The sequence below is a fragment of the Pseudonaja textilis genome, chromosome 2, assembly GCF_049901715.1.
Source record: "Pseudonaja textilis isolate UNSWEBS1 chromosome 2, rPseTex1.2, whole genome shotgun sequence".
NCBI classification, from domain to species: Eukaryota; Metazoa; Chordata; class Lepidosauria; order Squamata; family Elapidae; genus Pseudonaja; species Pseudonaja textilis.
This window is the reverse complement of record NC_141991.1, coordinates 70,370,704-70,396,542: the sequence shown is the minus strand read 5'-3', so window position 1 is coordinate 70,396,542 and position 25,839 is coordinate 70,370,704. Positions and strand designations below refer to the sequence as shown.

General features: G+C 37.6%; 1 protein-coding gene across 4 annotated transcripts in view; it reads right to left on the bottom strand.

The window, feature by feature from the left end:
- Positions 1-25,839, bottom strand: part of FAM114A2 (family with sequence similarity 114 member A2) — a 40,690-nt gene that overhangs the window by 5,012 nt on the left and 9,839 nt on the right. For 2 of the 4 annotated variants that reach the window (XM_026696646.2, XM_026696645.2), the window contains exons 11-18: positions 23,818-23,952; positions 23,479-23,618; positions 21,782-21,854; positions 21,197-21,250; positions 17,692-19,940; positions 13,004-13,095; positions 12,168-12,305; positions 8,325-8,443 (exon numbers count right to left, since the gene is read on the bottom strand). In XM_026696646.2, coding sequence (XP_026552431.2) covers positions 19,839-19,940; positions 21,197-21,250; positions 21,782-21,854; positions 23,479-23,618; positions 23,818-23,952 — 504 coding nt within the window. In that variant the 3' untranslated portion in view covers positions 8,325-8,443; positions 12,168-12,305; positions 13,004-13,095; positions 17,692-19,838. Of the gene's footprint in view, positions 1-8,324; positions 8,444-12,167; positions 12,306-13,003; positions 13,096-14,678; positions 14,776-16,384; positions 16,411-17,691; positions 19,941-21,196; positions 21,251-21,781; positions 21,855-23,478; positions 23,619-23,817; positions 23,953-25,839 lie in introns of all 4 variants that reach the window. The other 2 variants (XM_087924251.1, XM_087924250.1) reach the window with 2 other exon arrangements.

Below are 25,839 nucleotides of genomic sequence, written 5' to 3'. Positions count from 1 at the left end.
TGTTATAACTTTAGGGTATATATTGAAGCCTAAATAAGAGTTAAATGGATAAACTTAAAAGATATAAAGGCATCATACTCCAATCAGTAACTACAGGAGAAATTTTGTTTAATGAGAAAAGATAATAGATAATTGAAACAGGACAGACAAAAAATATAAACATAATGATTTGAATTGAGATGAGATAATTATGAGATAATTAAAATAAAATTGAGAAAATTAAAAGAGGGGAGAAGCTATGTAGAAAATGTAAAACAGTAATAAGATATGGAATAGAACATAAAAATGAGCATGAAGTTGAATTTGTGTCTGTATGAAGAAATGTAACCCGGGATTATGCTACTTTCAAAAAAGATGTTTTATTTGTATTTTTTTGTGAAAACTCAAATAAAATTTACAAAAAAAAAAAGAAATAAATTCTAACTAAAATGTATAAAACTAAGCCACATGCCCAGGTTTCTAGTTCTGTAAAAGCCTTTTAATCTATAAAAATGAGCAGAACATAAAATCTGTTAAACCTATCTACAAGACTAAATCAATCAAACTTTTAAAGGAAATCAGTTCTCTTATACTGTATATTGGAACTAACATTTATGTCACAATACAATAAAATATTGTACATAATTCATAAAATCTGTTCAAGTCATGTCTAATAAAGATAAATGCGACACACAGATTATATATTCTTACAATTATATTTGAAAGTCTATTCCAAAGCAGAATCCCTCAAATAAAATCTGTGTAATCCTTGCTTTCTCATGGAAGGCTTAAAATTCAGTTTGTGGGACAGTACAATTCACACCACAGAGAGAGTCACAGTATGTATAGTAAGAAATACATCGATCTACTGGCAAACTGCTTATAGTTTTCTTGTTCCCACAATAAGAAATTAGGGATTTGTACGTGTAAGGATGAAGGTTAAGAAGCCCAGTTTGCTCCTTTCCTAAAAGGTACTCTCTGTTCCCCAGCTCCACTTAGTAACCCTGAGTTTCAAATGAATCACATGGACCTCTTCCCACAATTCCCTACCTTTGAAAGAACACTGGGCAATGAGCAACTATTTATGAAATAAATATTTCATACACATAAACAGTAAAAAAATATAGGGAGGAGACAGAGACAATCCCTGTTATAACAAGCTCTATGTTTGTTCCCCACCTCATTTAAAAATAAAACCATCTCAGTGTATTGTCCCTGTTTTGTTGTTTTGTTTTGTTTTTCTGGTTGCATTTGCTTTACCCATCCTTAAGTCAGGTGGATGGGTAGACAAGATGGAGACTGGAGCCGGGGGAACAGTGCTGGAGTGGAAAAGTAAGTAGGGAAAGAAAAAGTAGAGCGAGGGAAGATAAAAGCAGTAGAAGGGGATAAAGATTGGATGAGAGACAGGAGTGGCTGGTGTAGAATAGGTAGAAAATGGCGCCAGAGCCACAAATGCAATAAAAATTGAGAAGAAGGGAGCCTGGTATAGATGGCAACAGCAGCAGGAGGAAGCAAAATAGGGACAAATGGAGATGAGCCAAATGAGTAGATATGAATCAACAGAGGTGAGAAGGGGAACCAGGACTATCACTGGTATCAGTGAGAAAAGAGGCATAAACATTTAATAAATAAATAAATATAGTTCACCAGAGGAAATTGCTCGTGCCTGTTGGCAGATATTGTAGGACAGGACACACAGTCAGGTTTAGAAGGTGGCTCATCCTGTCCCATGTTTGACTTACCCAATTTTGTTCTCTAGCCCAGTATGCAGCTGGTTTAGGGAAGGGTAGAATGAGGTGATGGCAGCAAAAATATAGGATAGCAATAGCAATAGCACTTTGACTTATATACCACTTCACAGTGTTTTACAGCCCTCTCTAAACAGTTTGCAGAGTCAGCATACTGCTCCCAACAATCTGGGTCCTCATTTTACCGACCTCAGAAGGATGGAAGGCTGAGTCAACCTTGAGTCGGTAAGAATCGAACTGTCAAACTGTAGTCAGCTGGCAGTCAGCAGAAGTAGCCTGCAGTACTGCACTCTAACCACTGCGCCATCACGGCTCTTACATAGGATAACATGGAGCAGATGGCAAAGAAAAAAGAAAGATACAGGTCAGAGAAATGGTTATGCCAGGTTGGAAAAACAATGTCATACTGTGCTACTTTAGCAGAAGCTGGGGAAGGGAATTAGGGAGCTGCATGGTTAGAAAAACAAGTAAGAACTAAAGTAGAACCACAATGAACTCTTAAGTAATTGTCAGCAGAAAAGTTGGTAGTGCAACAGAGAACAGAGAATGGAAAGGCTTAACATCCAACTCTGGAAATAACTTAATGGCAGAGACAAACCTATAAACAGTGCATCCTGTGCTAAAGGAAACAAGAATGTTATTAAAAATAGAATCAAGAAGCTTGCTGGAACACATGTGAGGTTCTGCATCTGTCTCCCCAAGACTAAAGCTTGGCCAACCTAGTAGTGGGATGGCGTGAAAGTTTGAATGTGTGATGAAATAAGTGTGAGCTGATTACTGAAGCTGCTTAAATGACTCTTTTACTACTTGGTTTTGTGTTTAAGGTCTCAAATTACTATTGTACAAGAAGCCAAAGCTCTTGGTATTAATCTTGGAATACAGCTGTCCCAACCTCTTGCTATAGAAAGCAATGCAATTCCAGTTACAGCCCTCAAATTCTTTATTAGCACTTTGGGAGGAGCAAAAGTGGTCCATGGACTTTGGATGGCATCTTTCTGTATTAAATAATACTCAGATATTATCCATATTTTGAATCCCAGAGTGAACATAGGCATGGGTTACCCAACTTTACCTTCAGAACAAGTTTATAAGCTGATCTAGACTCGTTGACTGGATTCACACGGCTCCTAAACTTTAAGTCTGGGTTAATAAACTACAATGACTGCATACATAGCACAAGTTGTATCCAAAGAAACAAATCACATCATGGCTTAATGTGAGGGCCTAGTTGTTCACACAAATTGTTAAAACAATAACTGGATTCCTGAAAAAGCAAAATCAGAAATTACCTAGAGCACTTAACACTGCTGAGCATGTCATGCAAACCTGCCAGACAATGACCTACCCACGCCCACATGTACTGACCCTGTGTGATTATAGAAGTTAATCTAGGACTCCCCAGCCAAAGTTCAAACTCTAATCACAATGTCCCTTTTCGCCAGCTCACACTATTATAGGAATTAGCTAATTTAAAGGGAGGGGTACCTGTGGAGAGATGTAATTATGGGACTTTCCTTGTGACAGGATGATGCTGGCTATCATGAAGAGCTCCTGTATGCTAGAATTTATCACTACTTAGTTGTTAAATGGGTGTGATCCTTTTCTCAGCATTTTTCCATGTACTTCATGTACAATAAATAGAAAGTTATGTGACAGTTATTAAATGCAGTGACTAATGAATATATCTCACTGAGCATTTGTTATGAATAAACCAAAGTTGCCACACCCCTTCAGAGGAAAAAAAGGAACTGAAGCAAGCCATCCAGTACCTTTTTTCCCCATACCTTCAATACATATTAGCATGCCCTAGGCCATAAAATGCTGTGGTATAAGAAGGCGAACGTTTAAAAGGCAAATTTTCTATCTCACTCTTACTCTTCTCCGAAAGCTCATTTACAATGTATCCTTTGAATGACTTCTTTCTTTAATCCATGTTTTGCAAAGGAAATTCTTACATTGCCTCTTCTTATGTAACTTTTTGTTTTAGTTAACTTGGCTGGGTCCAGGCTGACTCATATTCATAACAGAGAAGAAAGAGCCAACTGAACTTGAATTGTTCATACAAGATTTAAAACAATTCAGTGCTGAGTCATGGCTAAGATTAATGCTTGGCTTGTTACCACAGTACATAAAAACTCAATACAAAAGTCAGGCTTCGGATTAGATTAGCACACACTTCTTCTCCACCCCTGCCAAGAATCTGTCTTCACTAACTGATTTTAGATGCATTATTCTAAAAAGGTTTCTGCATGATGCCTACTGCACTTAGACAATTTTGGGCAGTTTTCCTCCTATTCTAATATCCGAGGCATGTTTCATATACCCTCAAATATGCACACAAAAGGGATCACAGTAGGAAACAGATCCAGATGTGCTTGTCTGTTGATGGAAAGGCATTTGCCTGTTGAGCTTTCTTCCTGCCAGAACCGGATCTGGAAAGTTAAAAGATCCTATGGAAAGATTTTGGGGGGATTCATGGGTGGAGGGCAGGTGGAAAGAAGAGGGAAGTTCTACTATTTGAGTGAATCAGTCAATATCGGAGGCAGTTTGTCTTGCACGTTCTCTTCCACCATAATGCCCAAGCATTAATGTGAATTGAATATGAGAGGTTGATCCGCACATTAGTTATTAAATCTGCTTACCAGTGCAGTCTTCCACGTTTTTGGAAAATGATATGTGACAACTGGGGAAAATTTGCTGACCGCAACTATCACACTGCACACACTTTCCATTGTTTCAATTCCCACAGTGTATTCCTTCCATACATATTGAAAACACAGAAGTTTTAGTTCTCCACAATTCAGAACATGTCTAATGTTTAGCCCCAAAAACATATTCCTGAGCGTCACAGATTTCATGAAAACATTGAGGAGAACTGAGACAATCAGGAGAAATAGAAGAGAAACTCTACCTTGATCTAAACATGAAAAAGCATGGAAAGTATACTTTTAAAAAAGATATTGATGTTTCTGATGTTTTGAAGCACCCTTGCTGATGATCTGCCTTTTTCTCAAGGTCTCTAGTCATCTTCATTTATCTTAAACTTTCACTGATTTTTCACCTTTCAATCCTTTCTCCTTGCCACTCAGGACAATTTTGAGTAAGAAATATTAAACTGTCTCAGAGAGAAACCGCTGCATTGACGGCATTGCTCTCAGACATATTTATCTCCATATATTTACTCCTTGTAGAAGACACTTGCTGCCTCAAATATGAAAGTTCTGGAGGCATGAAGATTAAGTGAAGATTTCAGTAAAACCTTGCCACTGTGGCTGATGTAGAATGTAATTATTGGGCTGGAAGAGGTCCTTCAGATTGAGCCCAACTTTCCCCGCTCAGTGTAGGAATGCAAAATATTAGTTTCCCAGACAAATGGTTGTCTAAACTTCCACTTGACAACATCCAGTGAAGAGGTATCCATCATCTCTCTGGGCAATTGGTTCACCTGTCAGAATGCTCTTACTGTTAGGAATGGGTCCCCCACCCATCTAACATTCAACCAGAATCTGTCTTCTACTAACTGAAATTCATTATTCTGTCTCCTACAGTCTGGAATGAGGGAGAGCAAGTTTTGATCTTTTGCTATGAGATATTTCTTCAAGTATTTGAAGAATACTATTTTATCTCCCTTAGTTCAGGATTACATAAAGCCAGCTCCAATCTCTCTTCACTAGTTTTAATTTCTACTCCAATCACCTTTGTTACCCTTCATTTATCCCATTCCATTTTCTGAATTCTACAGGCATAATGTCCAGAACCAAGGCAATAAAAATGGGCTAAAGCAGCATAGATTAAAATGAGTACTTGGAATGGAAATTTATACTTTCGTTGAAGCAGTCAAAAAATTGAATTTTCTTCTCTTTGCAGGTCTCATATTCAGTTTGCATCCAACTGTAATTCCCAAATCTTTTCTGCAAGCACTGTTATTGTGATAGGTATATTTATGCATTTGTTCTAAACTTTGCACTTGTCTTTGTTTGCAGCTTTCTATTTTTTATCCTTATTACTACTTCTTGCTTTTTACCTGCTTTTTATCTGCTTCTTCACTAATTCTTATTTTTCTACCAGCCCATTTCTCTTTCTTGACATCAGTTTATTCCTTTTTTCTGAAGTCTATATTACTGTGGACTTCACTTGGAGTTTCCTTTAAAACCAAGAACTACAAGCATTACATCACTGTTTTCCTCCAATGTTCCTCCTACTTCCACTACCCAACTAATTATTTTCTATTGATTAGATCAAAACAAAGATAGTTTATTCTCTTTTTACTCTGTCAAGGAGAAGACAAAAGGGAAAGTGCCCATGCTTAGCAGGGTTTTTTTCCCAACAGATGCCAAAGCAATTTCCCCATCATTACTAACTTCAGGTCTCTCTGAACATTTTTTTTTAGGAAGACATCATCAATATTACCTTCTTGGTTGGCTAGATAGACATAACAACAGTGTTGCCTTTACTTGTCCTTCCATTCATTTTAACCCAGGTGTTCTCTGCAGCATTGCCAAATTAGCTCATCCTTGGTATTTTCCCACATCATTGTAGTTGTGCTTTTAAAGTTGTAGCAACATTTCAGCAGAATCTCATCTGCCATCATCAGGCTTCTGTATTGGGTTCGTCTGTGAGTCAGACTTTTACAGTTGTTTCAGTTTTAAATTTGGGGCTAGCCCACTGCTGTGCCAGAATGGTTTTTTCTTCATCCTGATTGGTTGGGAGTCTTGGTCTGTGTTTATTGGTCTTGGAGTTTGCTGTGTTCTGCTTGATTGGTGTTTCTAATATCTTTATCTAATATCTAATATCTGTTTTGTGGCCTTTTTTTTTTGCCTTGATTGGCTGGCAACATTGTGTTCCTGTATTGGAGGCTTTTAGTGCAGCTTGGCTCGGAGTAAATGGACGGCTATCATTTGTTAGGAAGCTAGGTTTCATCTGGGTGCCTGGCTGGGGTGTGTTTGACCTGGAGGTATCAGGGGGGATCTGTTTGTGTCCAAGTGTTTGTCTGGCTTGTGGTGTGGAGATTTTTTTGTTTGTGAGTGCAGGCTTCCAAATGATTGACAGTCTGGTGGAATCATCTCTTCTATTCATGCTTTCAGGTCTTTTTTCAATCTCAATGGCTTCTCTGATAATTCTGTTGCTGGAGTTTTCTATAGTGGCTAGGGTTTTGGTGCCACTGAAGTTGATGCTATGACCTATGGCTTTCATGTGTTGGACTAGTGAGGAAGTGTGTTCCATCTTTTTTACTGCATTTTTGTGTTCATCCAGGCGGGTACTTGTTCTTCTATTGGTCTGTCCAATGTATATGGCAGGGCATGATGCACAGGGGACTTCATATATGCCTTGGTTTTCCAGGTCAATTTTATCTTTGGGGTTTCTTAGGATGGCTGCTATTTTTCTGTCTGTCTGTCTGTCTGTGTGTGTGTGTGTGTGTGTGTGTGTGTGTGTGTGTGTGTGTGTATATATATATATATATATAATATATATATATATATATATATATATATATATATATATATATATATAACTTATGATGCAACTCTACCTTTGTGGTGCTGCTGATTCTTTTGAACAAATGGTCAGCTTTATCAAGTTGACAATTTAACATGGCTAAGAGCCAGATAGGAGGAAAACAGACAACAAAAAAGTGAATTAAAGACAAAAGATTTTCCTGCCACTTCTATATGTATTTGTATTTGTAACATGGTATGCTTTTATACTGTCTTCTACTTCACCAGAGGAAATCAGCTAACAGTGAGGAGTGTAACCATGATTTAACAAAATTCACATTCATTTGAACACAAATGAATTAAACATGGCCCGTGAACCCATAAAATCCCTTCCAGTCCTTAAGATATTTGTGAAAACTACCAATATTGTAGTTTTAAGACATGTCATGTAATTTGTTTTGTTTGATATACGGTATATCCTCGGGGCAACATTCCTTCCTTCAGTCTTTTCTACAAGAAGGAAATTATGTAAGCTGAGGTCAGAGTTGATGGCTAGATCAAAAGGCAGTCCTTGACCTATGACAACAATTGAGCCCAAAATTTCTGTTGTTAAGCAAGGCAGTCATTAAGTGAATTTTGCCCCTTTTTACGACCTTGTCTGCCAAAGTTTTTAAATGAATCACTCTATTTGTTAAGTTACTAACTGGCTTCCCTTTGAATTTGTTTGTTAGAAGGTCTTATATGACCATGGGATACTGCAACTGTCATGAATAAATGCCAATTGCTAACCATCCAAATGTGTATCATGTGGCCATGGGGCTGCTGCAATGGTCATAAGTGTGAAAACCAGTCATAAGTTACTTTTTTTCAGTGCCTCTGTAATTACAAATGGTCACTGAATAAATTTTTGTAAGTTGAGAACTACCTGTAACCAGGGAGTTTGCATAATAGTGACTTTGAACAATACAAAATTTTAATTTACATTTTCATTCTTAATACAACACCTTCACCTATACATTGCATTATAATGAAAGGAGATAAAGAGCTGAATGAGGTCTACAGAAAATGTTATGCATTAAAAGGTCACCCTCAAAAAGTAATGGAAGGCATGGACATATTTTTTTTACCTGGAGCCATTTCTATTCCTCCATTCTCATCTTACCTTTTTCTCCTTTTTCTCTTTTTTCTTTTTCTTGTCCTTTTTGTCTCCATCTTTATGGTCTTTATGTTCTTTTCCTTTATCTTTTTCATCCTTCTTGTCTTTGTCTTCTCTCCCAAATGCTGGCAATGAGATTTCAGAATATAGGGAAATCAGCTGGGACATTCGCAGATCAGAAATACAGAGAACTAAGGGAATAATCTATCATGTACTTTGATTTCCTAACAAGGACATTTTCAAAGACTTTTTCAGTGCAAGCCAACATTTTACTGCACGCTATGTGTTGTAATGGTGAACAGCTATTCACACTTCATAGGACAGATACAGCTCAAGGGAAAGCTTTGAAGACAGAAGACCAACAACTATGATTGATTTGGTAGATGTAACTATTGCTTGTGGGAAACAGGTTAGTGGCAATTGAAATGAAAAAAAGATTACTCTTTAATGGAAAAATAAGTTTTATCTAAGATCTCTAGTTAGGCCCAGCATTGCACAAAATCATTATTATATTGAAGGACAATGCTTTCTCCATGTACAATATAATCTCATGCATTAAAATAGCTTTAAAGTACATACAGATAGGTTTTTAAAGGGCCACAGTCCCTATTTCCATGGACTTATAAATGGGAAATTTACACTACATTGGAGACTAGTCTAGGTGGAAAATATGGCATAAGTCATTCTACCTAATAAAGACACAGCCCTGAAACTGGTGTATGAAAGGCATTCAGTATTATTAACTATGTAGCTGAACTTATCTCAAAAGTCCTTACCTTCTAGAATGACTCCTATTCCAAATGTCAACGTTAAGTAACCCTGCTGAACCATGAAAGAGGAGCAAGCAAGAACTTGGCCAAGTTTGGCTAAGCTACTGTATATTCAGCATGAAAGCAGCATATGGCTTTATGGTCAGACTCTGAATATCTCTGAGTACCCTTATCCTGAGTAGAATATACTCAACTGGCAAGAAAGAGAGTTTGCTGAAGGTCCCAGTACTAAAGGAAGGCTACCTCTAATGAGATCCTTCTCATTAGAATTATTTACTTCCTGGATATTCAGTGGCCTCTCTCCAAGAAAGAGAGCATAGAGTGTAATAACATAGCTCTACAGAAAGGTACTCCATTAACCTACTGCAAATTTATGTATGTATTTGAAATGTTTGTATATATTGTATAAAATATTTGTACATATTTGTGCTCATCTTGAAACAACAGTCCTACACTTAGGCAAGAAAAACCAAAAGTACACATATAGACTGGGTGAAACCAGGCTCAATAGCAGTAACTGTGAGAGGGATCTTGGAGTCTTAGTAGAACCAGCTAAACATGAGCCAGCAGTGTACAGCAGCAGCCAAAAAAGCTAATGCAATCCTAAATTATATTAACGAAGGGATATAATCAAGATCAAGGGAGGTACTAATACCACTCTATAAAGCCTTAATAAGACCACACCTAAAGTACTGCATCCAGTTTTGGTCACCACACTATAAAAATGTTGAGACTCTAGAAAAAGTACAGAGAAGAGCAACCAGGATGATTAGGGGACTGGAAGAACTGGGCTTGGCTAGTTTAGTAAAGAGAAGGACCATGGGAGACATGATAGCAGTCTTCCAATATCTGAGGGGCTGCCACAGAGAGGAAGGGGTCAAGCTATCTTCTAAAGCGCCTGTAGGCCAGACAAGGAATAATGGATGGAAACTGAACAAGGGCAGATTTGACCTGGAAATAAGGAAAAACTTTCTGACAGTGAGAACAATCAACCAATGGAACACCTTGCCCTCGGAAGTTCTGGGAGCGCCATCACTTGAGACTTTCAAGAAGAGATTGGACTGCCATCTGTCAGAAATGGTGTAGGGTTTCCCGCTTGGGCAGGGGGTTGGACTAGATGACCTACAAGGTCCCTTCCAATTCCGATTATTTGTTAACTAAAAACAATTAAATAATACAAACAGTAACAACCAATAGCAATAAAACTAAAACAGAAAAACCTGGCACCATAACCAAACTTCTTGAAGGCACCTGTATTCTTATTCCACCCCGATGCCTGAGGCAAGAGCCAGGTTTTAAGTGTTCTCCAAAAAGATGGAAGAATAGGGGCCTTTCAAATCTCAGTGAGGGGTGTTCCACATGCAGAGGCTGCCACAGAAAAGGCACAAGATGGCAATGTTTAAGGGAAGCATGCCCAAAGATATCCTGGTCCCATGCCATACAGCGCTTTGAACATAATAACCAGCACTTTGAATTGTACACAGAAGATAACTAGGAACCAATGCAGGGTAACCGGTGTAACAGGTGTATAATATGAGCAAACTTAGAGATGCCCAACACTGTATACTGCTGCATTCAGAACCAACTGTAAATTCTGGGGCAGCCCTAGATAAGCAGATGGCAAGAATCCAAATGACAAGTGTCCGTGGTGCAGAGTTACTATGATCAAAGCTTCCCAGCCCAGGAGGGAAAGAGCAAAATTGGTGCATAAGACAAATGTGCGCAAAGGCCCCCAAGTCATGGTGGCTCATCAGATTGATTGGCTATTGTTGTATTAATTGGTTTAGGTTTTTAATCCTATTATATTAAACTTGTAAGACACTTAGTGTTAATGGAGTGGCATGTAAGTTAAATGAATAAATAATATAAAAACTAAAATGTTAACAGGGACAAATTCCATTCTTCGTTTTGTTTTTCTATAAGGATCTAGATTAAAAGCAAAAAAAAAACTAGTGGAACAGAAGTTAATCTGTTATAAGAAGTAAATTACCAGAGGCTCCAAAAAGTCAAATGTAACTGTATCTTTGTCTCCAGCACATTTTGTTGGTTGATTGGTGGGTTGGGTTTGTGAACCTCATTACTTTTTTATACTGAGGATTAAGCTTATTTCATATAGAATAGATTACACCTCACTTTCTCTAAGAATCTCGTTTTCGCTAAGAACCTCGCTTTCTCTAAGAACTTGTGCTTAGAAGTCTGTGCATTCTGAGATATTATAGTAACAAAAATTAAATTAAAAAAATAAAGGAACAGAACCTCAAAAAAGGTGCGGCAAAGTATTACTTTGTATATTTATGGGACTTTCTAGACACGTAAAAGACACCCATATTTTATCCTTGAAATTTCCACAATCCTTCCTTGGGAAAGAACAAAAATTGATGAAATGATGGAAAAACATAGGATTTATATCACTGGACTACGAAATCAGTGAATAAAACTAAGGTGACTACTGTTTAACCTTTACTACTATTGCTCTATTATCTGTTAATTGCTGAAGTCCAGTTTAATGATTAACTTTGTTTTTTCATCTGCAAAGGAATTACAGTATTCTGATGGAGACTAAATGTCTACTGAATGTAGTGTCTTTTGCTAATGATTTGGGAAGAATGTTGAAACCAGCTTATCAGTAGAAAAATAGAGATACAACAAAATGAAACACAAAACTAAAACAAAGAAAAAAAATTACCCTCTGAATAAGACAAGAAAATAGAAGATGAGTTCCAAATCTAAATTAATTAAATTATGTGGGTCTCCAAAGATTATAAGATATAGAACTAGCTCAAGTGAGATAGGAAGGAACTGAGGAATTCAAAACTGAAAACTCCCACTGAATAATGATGCTATTTTTATTCTTTAGAAACATTCACATTAACTACTGCCCATTTTCAGCATATCATATAGTAGTTCATGCATAGTTACATATACAGAATGCAAGGGAAGACAAAAACACAATAAAATTCAGTATCAGTGCTAAGAAATAAAAGGATTGTTTATTTACATCTCATATGACACAAATAGACACCTATATTGATTTGTTTTCTTTCATTTTCTTTTTCCAAATGAAAAAAAGGGAACCTACCTTTTAAAATTGAAGACATTGTTCGGTAAAAGTACAGTTATTACAAAATATACAATTAATTTGTCAAGGCTTGACACTAAGTTTCTTAGGTCAGATCAGTATTAAATTAAGATGTATCTAAGAAGAACGGGAAGATACCTAGGATAAAAGGAGTAAAAATGGTTATGGACTTATTTTTTGTCTCTAAAGAAGATACCAAAATTCTTGACATGAAGTAAACATAGAGTGACTTTAAAAAAAAACTCACAAGTCTTGCTTTAGAAGACTAGATAAACAAAACTATCAGATTTCAAAACCTCTGTTTAAGAATCTGGTTTCACCGGTTTCTTTGACCTCACCCATTTTCAGCCCCATTACAAACAATACAGAGAATTTGTATAGGTTCTCTATGCTTAGGTTCTTTACGCATAAAATTCAAATATGATAAATAAGATTCTCTAATTATGAGACATTAATGGGAAGAGTTTGGTTCCTTATTTATCTTCCTTAATTGTGGAGCAAATAAGCACTCATACCGCTACTAGATTTATAAACTGCATGAGTTTTCATAACCACTATTCATGTACCAAATAAAATTTGGCAAGCCATAACATGGATTTCTCCTATGGTCTTGCTCTTCCTGAGTTTTAAGCATTACTGAAATCATTGCTTGCTCTCCTGAAAGCTGAAGAGATTAAACATCAGAACAAAATATTTTCACTCTGATTCATGAAGAATCCAGTCCCAATCAAGATGCAGTCTTCTAAAGTGCCTTCTATCTATAAAGCCAGCTGGGTTGAAAAAAAATCATTCACAGAAAAGACAGAAAGGTACAGTATACATGAAAGCTCTCTCACCTGAGGAAATGGAAAGAGAAGCAAACCTTTCAATGCAGACTTCATTAGCAGAAGTGTAGCTCCTGTCACGGAGATTCCTTCCCTTTTATGATCTGGGAAAGAAGAAAAACTGGTTCCAGCCAGCACTGGGGTTATACGTCCCACATAAAATGAATGGGCAGTATGTATACAGTTGCTCAGACTAACTTCATTCTTAAATCCTGATTATTCCAGCCAGTTTTGTCAGGCCTGATTGTCCAACAGGTTGTCTTTATTTGACCAACTTACTTCACAAATGGCTATTAAATTGTATAATCTCATTGAGAATAATTCAGTGTAGAATTTACAGTGAAGCACAATAAGTTGATCAAGAACTTATCAAGTGCATTATATTAAAAATTCCCTAAATTATTTTAACATCTAAGGAAAAAAAATCCAGCAATGCCTCTTTTGGACTAATATATAATAATATTCATAATCACAACTTCAGTTATGATTTATAACAGGGGTGGGCAATTAATTTCTGTCGGGGGCCACATGGAAAATCAGATCTGCGTTCGAGGGCCAAACCAATTTTATAAAGGGCCCATTATAAAATGCAGCAAATTATATATAAGAATGCCACACGGCTCGGGGCCAGGCGCGAGCGCCCATGAAGAAAAAGGAAGCCGCAAGTTGCTGGGAAGTTGCTCGGGTTTCCGGGGCTTCCAGGCTTAAAGTTTGCACAGGCAAAGTTTGCAGGCGGGAGAGTCTTCCCGCCAAGGAACGGGAAGGGTTCCGCCTGGCGGGCGGGCGGGCTGCTTGGAGGAGGCGACCCGGCGGCACTCCGGGCTTCCCCTCCGCTGTGCGGCTCGGGGCCAGGCATGAGCGCCCGCGAGGAAAAAGGAAGCTGCAAGTTGCTGGGAAGTTGCTCGGGTGCTGGGAGCAGGCTTTTAAAGTGCCGCCCGAGCAGGACCGCCGAGCCGGGAAACGGGGCACCAAGGCAGGGCAAGGCTCCACCAGCAGCGGCCTAGCTTTAGGTGGCTCCAAGCAGCCCGCTCCAAGTAGCCCACCCACCCGCCGGGCCGAACCCTTCCTGCTCCTCGGCAGGAAGAGGCTCCCGCCTGCAAACTTTGCCTTTGCAAAGTTTAAGCGTGGAAGCCCCGGAAAAAAAGGGGGGATCGGCGGGGACTCACCTTCGGAGAGGTCGCACTCGAAGGTGATTTCGAACTCCCAGATGAGGCCTTTGCAAAGTTCTTCTTTTCTTTCCTACCCCGAGAGCGCTCCGCACTGTTTCGCAGCTTTGGGGGCCACGCGGCACAGGGCAATACGCCACGCCCAGCGATTTTTTTTCAGGGGCAGGCCGGATTGGACAGACCAACGGGCCGGATGTGGCCCGCGGGCCGTAGTTTGCCCACCCCTGATTTATAATGTTCCTTCATAACACCTAAAGTCACACCTTATTTGCTTTTTACAATGTGACCAAAATAGTTTTCACTCAAAACTGAATATAGATTGATTTGAGAAGTAGCAGTATTTTCCCAAATGTCTCATTCACTATTCTAATTTTACCTTCCTTTTTCTTCTTCAAGAGATTTGACCAGACAAGAAAGAAAACAAGAGAGGTTACTTGATTGGTCAAGTGATGAGGATATATTAATTTCAGCAATCATTCAAAATGTCAGCAAGACTTAACAAGTAAAACATTTCTACACACATATCTTGAAAACAATTGATTTTGTAACTGAGATTCTTCCACAGAGATAAGAATTCCACTGAGTTGAGTCAGTCCTGAAGAAGTGTCTTGAAGATATCTACAGGAATATATACATGTGCAAAGTTACATATCACATTGAGAGCAGAGTAGGCTTTCTGGAGTGAATAATAATCAATGTCTTATATAACTCAGATGTGACATTCAGCAGGTTCTTACCAGTTCTGGAGAACCAGTAGAGGAAATTTTGAGTAGTTCTGAGAACCAACAAATACCACCTCTGACTGGAGATTTTACAGTATCCTTCCCCTGCCACACCCACCAAGCCACACCCACAGAATCAGCAGTACAAAAATTAGAATCCCACCGACATAACTACATGATTGATCATATTAGTATTCCAAATTAAGCCATGCTTGAAGTGTTCGATTCTTAGTATAAATAAAGAATAGTATAATAACTGAGATCCAGTGTATACTTTTGTAGAATGAATAAGGTGAAAATAAAAGTATAAATAGTAAAAGCCCAATGATATTAGAATTATGTTGTTTTATGAGCATTTATCCATCAATTTCCCAGAGCATCCATGAAGATTCTTAATCATTCAGGTCATGGTTGCCCCAAAGGTGCTTTTCAAAAGGTAACTGGATTTTATTGGGGGGTTTTTCCTTGAAAAAGTTTCTCTTCTCATCCAAGAAGCTTCTTGAGAACTGAAGAAACTTCTTGGATGAGCAGTAAAACATTTTCAAGGGAAAAAAAAACCCCAAGAAATTCCAGTTGCCTGTTGAAAAGCACCTTTGGGACACTCAGAACACTTGCCTCTTAAAAAGCATATTTGGAACATATCCCAGAGCTGCTTTCCATTTTTTAAAAAGAATAATCATGGGTCACAGTTGGCCTTCATTTTTAGTAGTAAAATTTACATATCCAATATGCCAAAGACCAGGTTTGAAAAGATTGCTGCCCATTTTCAGCCATGAACAAGTGTTGCCAGAAGCCAAGATAGAGACCGATGATCATGCTGTTAGCATATGTTTAAAGCGGGCAAATTGTGCCTCTTTTGGCCTTGCAATTATTGCTATAATAATTTGTGCAATTGGCTTCTCCTGCTACATTTTGTTCTGCTTGCTCAAGTCTACTTCATAAAACCAATTTAATTATATTGTTTTTGAGCAGTTATTTAAATAACTGATGAGTTTTCTTCATTTTTTGATACAGAATTATTCAACTTTTTTTAAAAAAAAAGACTTAAAAGTTCACTCAGTTCAATCCTTACTTGTGTTGCAACCACAGGATCCCTAACAATTGGCTTAGAGTTGAGAATTTGGCTTGCACTATTTCCTTAGAGTTGTTTTTATTCTGTATAATCCAAACTTGTTAATGTTATTTGTACTGACAGATAACTATGAGAATGTAACTATCACTAATCTCATCCCTTTCTAAAATAACCCAGTGGAAGATGATCGATGGGTTTTAAAGCAATATTTTTCAAGCATGGAAACTTCTAAAGAGATGTGGATTTCAACTTCCAGAATTCCTCATCCATCATGCTCCAAAGCCTTATATTATGGAAAAATAGTGCAAAACAAAAACAATACAGGGGAATAAAAATGTCAAGAGATTAAGCTAGGCATAGGTATTGAAGGCATAAGCCAATTAAATTTAATTGTAAGCATTTAAACATTTATATTCCAAGTAAGTGTGCTTACTTGCGAGTACATTTGGAACTTGATTCCTAAAACAAAAACAGGGCAGAGGGATGGATAACATTGTTCCAGCTTTGTTTTCCTTTGCAATTTAAGTTTAATCTCAACATTCTTAAAATCCAAACCTGTAGCCATTTTGTTTGAAGACTTCAACTTATGGTCTTGGTTTGTTCATTCACATACTGTCCTACAAATCCACTACATTTCTAATGTTACCTTCAGACCATTTTTATTAATTGAAAGTGCCATTTCTTTGTAGTCTATAACATGACTGCAATTCTATAAGCAAATACAAAGTATTTCACAAAGTCTATGACTCATTTGAAAAGATCTAAAAATGAAACAAAGGCTGGGCAACTATTGAAGAAAATCAGGCATGATATTCCCCTCCGAAAAGAAAATCTGAAAAGTAGCCAGGGGTGCCTTTTCCTTCCGACCTCGCCCTCCTCCCCAAATCTAATCATCCCCCCTCCCCCCGCTGACAGGACCCTGGAGGCACCGGATTCTAATTATCAACGGCGGGAAAGGAGTAAAAAAAGAAAGGGAAAAAAAATCAGAATTGTTAATCAAGGGAGCTCCGATTCCAGTCGCCGCTCCAAGCTCTTTTTTTTTTTTTTCCCCTCCACGCGACTTCTGGCAGGGGAATTTTCCGGTAAATGAACATTGCTTTCACTCTCCGGAGGGAGCTTCAGCCATCTGGCTCTTTCCACACCTCCGCATCCCCGGGAAACCTCCCTCCCCGCCCCATGCCACCTCCGTCTTCTTCCCTTCTCCCGCCTTCCCCTGCCTCGCAAGGTAGGTAGCCAAGCCGCTGTTCGGCTCGTCCGCTTTCCTAACCCCGGACAGAAGCACCATCGTCGCTTCCCGCCAAAGAGGAGCACGAGGTCCTGAGCTCTCGCCTCCTTGTAGCGCTTATCTCCCGAAGCCAAAGGACGCCGGGTAATCCAGCGCCTCCCTCCCAGTTAAATAAATCTCGAGGGATAAACGCGGAGACCCAGCGGGAATGTCCAGGGGGAAAGAATGGGGATTGGGTGGCAACATACAGTCATCCTTGCACCTTAGCTGAACAGCTCTGACCATTCACAATGAAGTCACACTTATCTGGGGGGGCACACTCCATTAGAAGAAAAAGAAAGGGAAAGAGGCAAAACTTTGCAACAAGGTTCGCTTCCTTCCCACATTCACTCCTGCGTCTCCACTGCCCGCCCCATGCGCGCTCTTTCGGGGCCGGCCAAAAGAGACCCCGCACCGCGCGCCAAGAAATCGCACACACAACACCAACACATACACATACACATACACAAACACACCCTTCCTTTCCAGCCAGTGGTGTGGATCAGCTCTGGAGCTGGGCAGCTGCTTCCCTGCTCCTGACTCAGGGGGCCTCCGAGGGGAGGGGAAGGAGGAGAAGGGCGAGAAAGGGTGGGGGGCGATGAAAAATCGGAATTCCGATTTTAGTCGGAAGAATATCATGTATGAGAAAATGCACAATTTTTCCATTTGAACAGATAGCTATTCTCTTCTATTACAGTAAAACAATATGATGGAATCTGCATATTAAGTTTAAGCATAAACTTTACAGATAGACAAAGAAAATGCATGTATTCTTCGCAATATACTGTATATTCACCAAGTATGCTATCGCTCCCACTATTTTGAAACAATGCAGATTTCTTCTATACAAGAATAAGCAAAAAATGAAAGCAGCACATGGCAAAACATTGATTTGTTCACCTGAACATTAATAACTATATGTATTCAATGGGCAACCTATTTAATAAAGCAGCCATTTCCTTATTTCATCATAAGACATTTATTCTCTGTATACAATAGTGCATATTCATATTTAGAATAAAATAGATTTTTTGCTAGAAATTAAACTATCTAAAAAACCTAATGTTTGTAGTGTTACTGGGTATTTTTACCGTGTATGTGTGCGTTTGTGTATGTATATATGTTTATATATTTATAAATACACACACACACATATGCACACTTATAAACCCATACATACATGTATGTATATGTGATGCATTATTTCAATATGCCTTGCTAATGCTATAATATGGTAATAACGTAATTTAGTAACTCTAAGACCATCAAGCAACCAGATGGAAATTCAGAATCGGAATTAGAACAAAGACATGCTAATAAAGGCAAAAGCAAGGGCATTCACTAAAGTAAAACAAGTTGCAATTCATCTTTTTTTTCTTTGCTGAAGTGATATTGAGTCACTATAATCATAGCAAGCTGCTTGTTCAAAACATAAAAGTTGGTAGAATTTCCCTGAGCAGATTCTAGGAAGGAACAAGTAAACAAATACAATTATGGAACAAGACAAAATTGTACAAGTAACAATTGGACAAAAAAGACAAGAGGAAACTGTATTCTAAAGTCTTTGGAGTTATGAAATGAAGAATTAAATCACAATTTGGGAATTCGGGCAAAGTTCCAGAACCTCAAAAATTATTTTCATAGAAGTATCCAGTCATGAAATAGGGCTAAAGGGGGAAAAGATGCTGCATCCAAGTTGTAAGCTTCCCTTGACAGCTTCATTTTATTTATTTATAAAATTTATAGGTTGGCCATCTTATCTCAGAGCATTTGCCAAAAGCCTTACTTTTCTTCAAATCGTGTCAACTCCTTCTGGCTCCTTTTATTTACTGCTAAGGAAGTAGGACACTGAAAATCTATTGACTAAATGAGGTCTAGCAAAATGTGTTTATTTAAACGTCAAATGCTATTATGTAAAAGTTTTTCTTTTAAAATACAACAACCCAAATCTCTAAAGTAGCACTAGTAGAGAGTGTACAACAATAAAAGATCAGATTTGTCTAAAACCTTTTCACACCTGAAACATAATCATGCTTACTGGGGAGCAAGTCAAGATATATAAATGTAAATGCCCCTTTTCTCCTTTCAAATAACTTTAGCTGCAACCTTAGCGGGGGTTTTTTTTTCCCTTTGGGATCTCCAGATCCTAGAATAGTCAGCTGAAAAAACACTCACATGTCCTGAAACAAATTTTCTCAGTATTTGGAGTGCTAGGCATTTTACTTAAAATAGTATTTCAATGTGAGCCTAATGCAATTTTGCAGCAGTTACTGACTCCAATAATCTAAGGTCTCATGCCATGAGTTGTTATGCTATGTGTCCCTTGCACTAAAAGTCTTTCCTTCATAATGCTCTAATCTCAAGGAACATAATGCAGAGGGTCTAAAGAGCAGAAGCAGACAGAACATTAACCAGCAAAATGACACAAATAAATTGCTTTACAAACTTCCTATGCTGCCTATAGGTCTTGTCTACCGAGGTGCATCATGGCCTTTCAGCATCTTATTCTGGTCAGTGGTAAATCACATCTGTCTTAATTTATATTAAGATGCTTTCTCATTTTCTTCTGGAACTTCCATTCAGGTCCATTGGAAGTGATGTTCCAAGTCAGTCAGACTTTGATTTATTGCTGAGATAATTCTTTCTGAGTCTGGATATGCGAGATCTGCAGCACTGGCAAAAGTAGTTGGAAGGCATCTTGGATATAAGAGGCACTGTTGGAAGCCTTTAAAAGAGAATGAAAAGGTTTGTCATATGAATAAAGAACATTCATACATTCTAAAGATCAGAGTTTGATTGGCATAAGTCTCTAATTAATTGCTTTAATAAAATAAATAGTGAAGAATAGATATATAAGTAATTTGATTAGGACCTGGGCATATTACATGAACAAGTTGTTCCATATTCACTTAAAAGCCATCCATCTGTTTTTACATTATTTCAGTTTTGTTCTAATCTATGGGAATTAATTATATATTTTGTCAGTTGGATAGATATTGCAGAATGGAATATTAATCTTCATTGTTACATATTTAATCTGAATAAGGTTATGGTATGAAGGAAGTGTTTTGAAACCCTAGCCAAAGCCCTTTGCATAAAATCTCTATATTGCTCATAATCCTTAGTATCTAGGGCAGTAAAACATGTGACACTATCATATTTTAATAGGAATTTGCAAAGTGTTTCAACTCTGAACTGCCATTTTGAATGTTTGAGCACAAAGTCCAAATCACATGGACATTTGTCTGAGTTCAAAATAAAATGTGATTGTTTTAAGCAGCAAAAACGAATTGTTCCAATCACAGAAGAGAATTCTGAAGTGGATCAGTTCTAACCTAAACTGTGTTATAAACTCAGAACGAAATGTGATGTTTCAAATGTTTTATTTCTTCAATTTGTTCATCTCAAGTTGGATAGGATTGTTTTTGTCCTGAGAAAAAGAACATCCCAAAACATCGGCCATTTTATGTACTCTCCTTCTCTCTACACAATAAAAGTTCAGAAAAAAGTACTATGAACCAAATACAGGCAGTCCCCAGCTAACCATCTTTTATTTAGTGACCATATGAAGTAACAATGGCAGTGAAAAAAATGTTATTTATGACCAGTTTTCACACTTACAACCATTGCAGCATCCCCATGGTCACCTGATCAAAATTTGGGTGCTTGGCTACTGGCATGTATTTATGGCAATTACTCTGTCCCGGGACCACGTGATCAGTATTTATAACCTTCTTAGCTGGCTTCCGACAAGCAAATTTAATTGGAGAAGCCCAATTTGCTTTATAATTGTAGCAAAAAATGTCATAAAATATGGCATGGCTTACTTAACAACTATCTTGCTTAGCAACAGATATTTTGGGCTCAATTGTAGTTACAAGTCAAGGACTACCTGTATTAGTTTCACAGGTATATTAGGCCAGTTGTGAAAATGTTTTTTTCAGAATCCATCCCTTGCAAGCATTTGTGCATTTAACTGACCTCCAAAAACACTCCTGTGATTAAAGGGTTGAGCACATCAGCCTTCTCTTCCACCTGAAAAAATTGGACATATTATTAAGTTGCATTTAAAAACCAAGCCAGAAAAAAAGAAAATTTTTAAAGAGAATACAGGCTGCGTATATCTAAAACTATACCAAAACCTTTGATTTTTGATCAGTTAGATTATTTATTCCCCATGCTACTGAAATGACTATGCATAGCATTCAGAGCCAAGGTAGAAATGATGCTAAATATCTGGCATGGATCCTCTCATATTAGTAATGTGAGCATCTAAATCAAAATAGAGGAAACAACTGATATGAAGAAATCTATGAAAAAGTCCAACCTTAGTAACCATTTCCGATTTATCTGGCGGGGAAAAATCCTTTAAAAATGGTAAACTCTAATATCTTACTAGTAAAGCGAAGTAAAATACTTTGCTGATAGTAGCAGTTACAGAAAATGGCAGGACACCCTTCTTTAAAAATAGCATAAAACAAAAACAGTAATATGTGTCCTGTAGGTTGAATCTTTCTATTTTCTCATGAAAAGCTTTTTACCACTAGACATCATAGATCATCTTACCCCTGCAGTTGTTAAGCATGTGGCAAATTCTTTAGAGAGAGATGATAGTTCTTTGCACAGCATAATGGTCATTCTAAAACAAAAGAACAATACATCATAAATAAAATATATATCTTTTTTATTTATTTTACCATGTATAGCACTAAGGATGATCTACAAGCTTTCAGTCAGGCAGTCTCTAAATATCCTGCATAATTGGCAACTAGTATGCCTGGGAACCTACTAGGGGTATGCTCTGGTTTGTCTGCTATAATGAGCTGATTTGAAAAATACATGAATAGAAAATCAAGCCTTTCTAAAGCAGGTTCTTGGGTGGTTTGAAGGGATATGAAAACACAGATTCCAATTAACTTGCAAATAGTTCCTTTAGCTCTGTGTGGAAAAAAGAAGGGAAAAAAGGTGCTGAGGACAGGTTTAGCTTCTAATCACAGTAAATTCTTTCAGCAAGGTTATCGAATTGATATACTTTCCGGGAGAGATGTTGAAAAAAGGATGGTACAAGATTCCTGCCTTATTTAATGCTCTCCGAGGGTTCCTTGGTAATCTCTGATCTTGGTTGTTTTCTTGCAAACATTTCATTACCCAAACTAGCTAACACAATCAATGCTATGTTGTGCTATGTTACCTAGTTTGAGTATTGAAATGTCTGCAAGAAAACAACCAAGCTCAGAGAGTACCAAGGACCTCTCATTTAAACCCACAGCTACAAATATTCTTTATCAATTAGTGTTCTTTATTACTTTTTTTTCCTAGAACGAAGAATATTTTTTTAAAAATACTGATGCCTATGAAACCTGAGAGGGTGTTTCCTTGAAAGCTGCTCACCCATGATTCTCCTATTGTTGGTATCAAGCAAAATTATAGAGTATATTGCTTTTTATTTTGCATTTAAGCCCTATACCTAGTAGATTTCCAACAATATACTGCCACTTCTCATTTAGCAATTACATCAGTGATCATTCATAAATATGACAGCAATAAATGGTAATTAAAAATTCATTTTCTAACCAATGCACTCATTTAAGACCAAATTTTGGGCATCTGACAAGAAAAGTCTTCAGTGTAAAACTGATTAAGGTCTGGTCAGTTTCACCAATGGTGAATTGGCTAATTTGGGTTACCAAATTTCGGGGAAGCACTGAGCTCTGAAGAAAAGCAGCTTAGCAATCTCTCTGCCTCTGGAGGAGGCAAAAAAAGGGGGAAATGGGTCAGGCACAGGACACTGTACAATATAACTGTATCTGAATCACATAGCAGCCAGTGATCTTTGTAGCATCCCTCTCTCATGTTCATCTAGCAACCATTTCACTGAGGCCCCTTCCTCATCTCATTCATCCATTATTTTGACTGATCACTTCCATTACTAAACAGCAAGAAGAAGGTTGAACTGAAGGAAACCCTTCAAACTGTGCCTTGAAAGAACTCTATAACCTCTTAGAGACACAAGCAAGCACGAGAAGGCCTGTAAACATGGTAGTAAGAACAATTCCTATAGCAAGTACTGGATTAGCCCATGGTATTGTGTTATATATACTAGATATGGACAAACAGAAGTAAAGAATAGTGAAGGAGATTCTTTGGACTTTTATTCCACTGCCCTAAACAAGACTGGCTAGCAGGTACCAGGTATTTGTTACCTTTTTACATTTTTGAGAAGAAGGGAAAGAAATAGAGAAGACAGGCATGATTAATCTTACTGGGAAAGGGTTTTAGCTCGGTTTATAGCCAACACATCATCTTTTTGTCCATGAAGAACGAGTGCTGCAGTTTTGTGGAACATTTCAATGGAATAAGCTGTCAATTCAGCCAGGCTTCTGATTGCAACCATGTGAATATCCTGCAAAGTTAGAAATGGATATTATTCTATTTTCTTTAAAAGAGGAAGCCATGATATTAGTTTCACATCCAATTCCACCCCCACCCCACCCCACAAACTAATGCAGAGCTCATAGCTTGAGGATGGATACGGAAATAGCTCTTCAATGGATGCATACATTTAAACTGTAGTGCAGCATTCTTTTGATTAAAATTATTACCTCCACTGACTTTTTATTCTCTTGTTCAGTATCTCCTGAGCCCACTTCCTGGTCTCCTTCTCCTTCATGCTGTTCTGCTTCTTTGACCACTTGCACGCTGAGGTTTTTAACTAATTCATGAGCAGAGTTCCTTGCCTGCCCAAGAGAAAAAAAAAAGAGATACATCAACAAATTGCTGATCAGAAGAATGCCCATATCCAGGCTCAGCAGAGAAAAAGTACAAGATCCCAGTTTTTAATTGTTCTCAAATGATGGTGATAACAAAATGTCAAAGGCCTGCTACGTGGCAAGGAAACTGATTTCTTTAAAGAAATACATCATTTTCCTTACAGAGGAATGGGGAATGTTTAGCCATCCAGATGCAGCTGAATTACCAGCATCCCCCAGCCAATATGACCAGTGACAATAGATGCCAGAGAAAATAATATCTATAAGGCTTTATGTTCTCCACTCCCAATTTTCAGCAAAATTTCAATGAGATTTTGAGGAGAATGCAAACAGTGTATTTATACCACAACACATCTCCCTATAAGTAATTAGTCACTATTCATAGATTACATGAATTGCTCCCTACCTTCCCAATTCTAGCCACTGGAAATCAAAACTGCTTGTATCTGTACAATGCCATTATGGTTCTTTAGTCATAGTGGTATAGAATGAAGCGTTGGAAAATAGATGTGTAAATGCTGAAGCATAATGCTGAAGTCTGTAATGTTTCCCATTCAAGACTGAAACAGCTCAGTCCCATTTTTCTTGCTCTGCCTACAGACTCCTCACATCCCGGACTTAAATTGGAGGTTTGTCATTCTCTCCTGGAAAACAGCGCCGCTTACTGTTTGTACATATTACTACAAGGAAGTGCGTCTGAATTTTGAAATATTCTGACTGGAAAAAAGTCTACTTTTCAAGAATTTTAAAACTGAATAAAATCTGGTCATTTTGAATTGTGCTATTTGAAATATTTCAAGCACTACAACAGTACTTCTGTTTTGTGCTTAAGGTGACAGATGCATGAACTACAATCCCCCTTATTTCTCTGGCCCGCTTGTAAAACACAAGGGAGCAGAAGCCAGCCCTCAGCATTGTTTCCTATGGGTGAAATCAAAATATTTCCGGGTTTTTTTTAGAACATTTAAACAATTCTGACTTATATTGCAGGACAGAATAGAGCAGAATATTCGTATGAAAGTTCAGCGACAGCTGTTTTATTTGAAATTCAAAACAAAATGTATTTTCTGTTTCATTCTATTTCTATTAAAATCTTCTTAAACAAAAATACTTTGATTATTGCCTTAAGCTACTTTTTAAACTTTAGCATATAAAAGATAACAAGCTAATATCCAGAAATCAAGTTTAGTTAGCTTAGATTCTGGATATTTTAAAGAACTGCAACAATATGACCACTAACAGAGCCATCTTGAAGGATTTATTTATTATGTTTTTTATTTATTTATTTATTTATGCATGCATGCATGCATGCATGCCACCCATCTCGCCTAAAGGTATTGGAAAAAGATGTCCATTACTGAAAAGCACTTCTAATATTTGATAGTCACTCTTCTTCTTCTTGTCCCATTTCCGTCATTGGATGTTAGCAATCATGTTGGCAATCCTATTTTTTTATCAACAACTGCATGAATAAGTGTTGCTGATTTTTGTCCAAACCAGTCCCTTAGATTTTGAAGCCATGATGTTCTTCTTTTGCCTGGACCTCATTTACCTTCAATCTTTTCCTGGTGGATTAAGTGAAGTATGCCGTATTTTCCAGGTGCCACATCACATGTCCAAAATATTCTAACTTTCGCTTTTTTATGGTTTTGATGATTTCCCTTGGCTTTCTCAGGTGGAAAGTCTCTAAGTTATAAAATTCCTTCAGTTGCTGTTACATATAACTAATTATTAATCAATTTAATATACACTAATAAAAATAAAAATTTAAAGTTAATCTAGTTAGTACAAGTTACTACAAATTTCAGAAGTCCAAACTACATCCAGAATAACTCTATACATAATCTTAAAAGC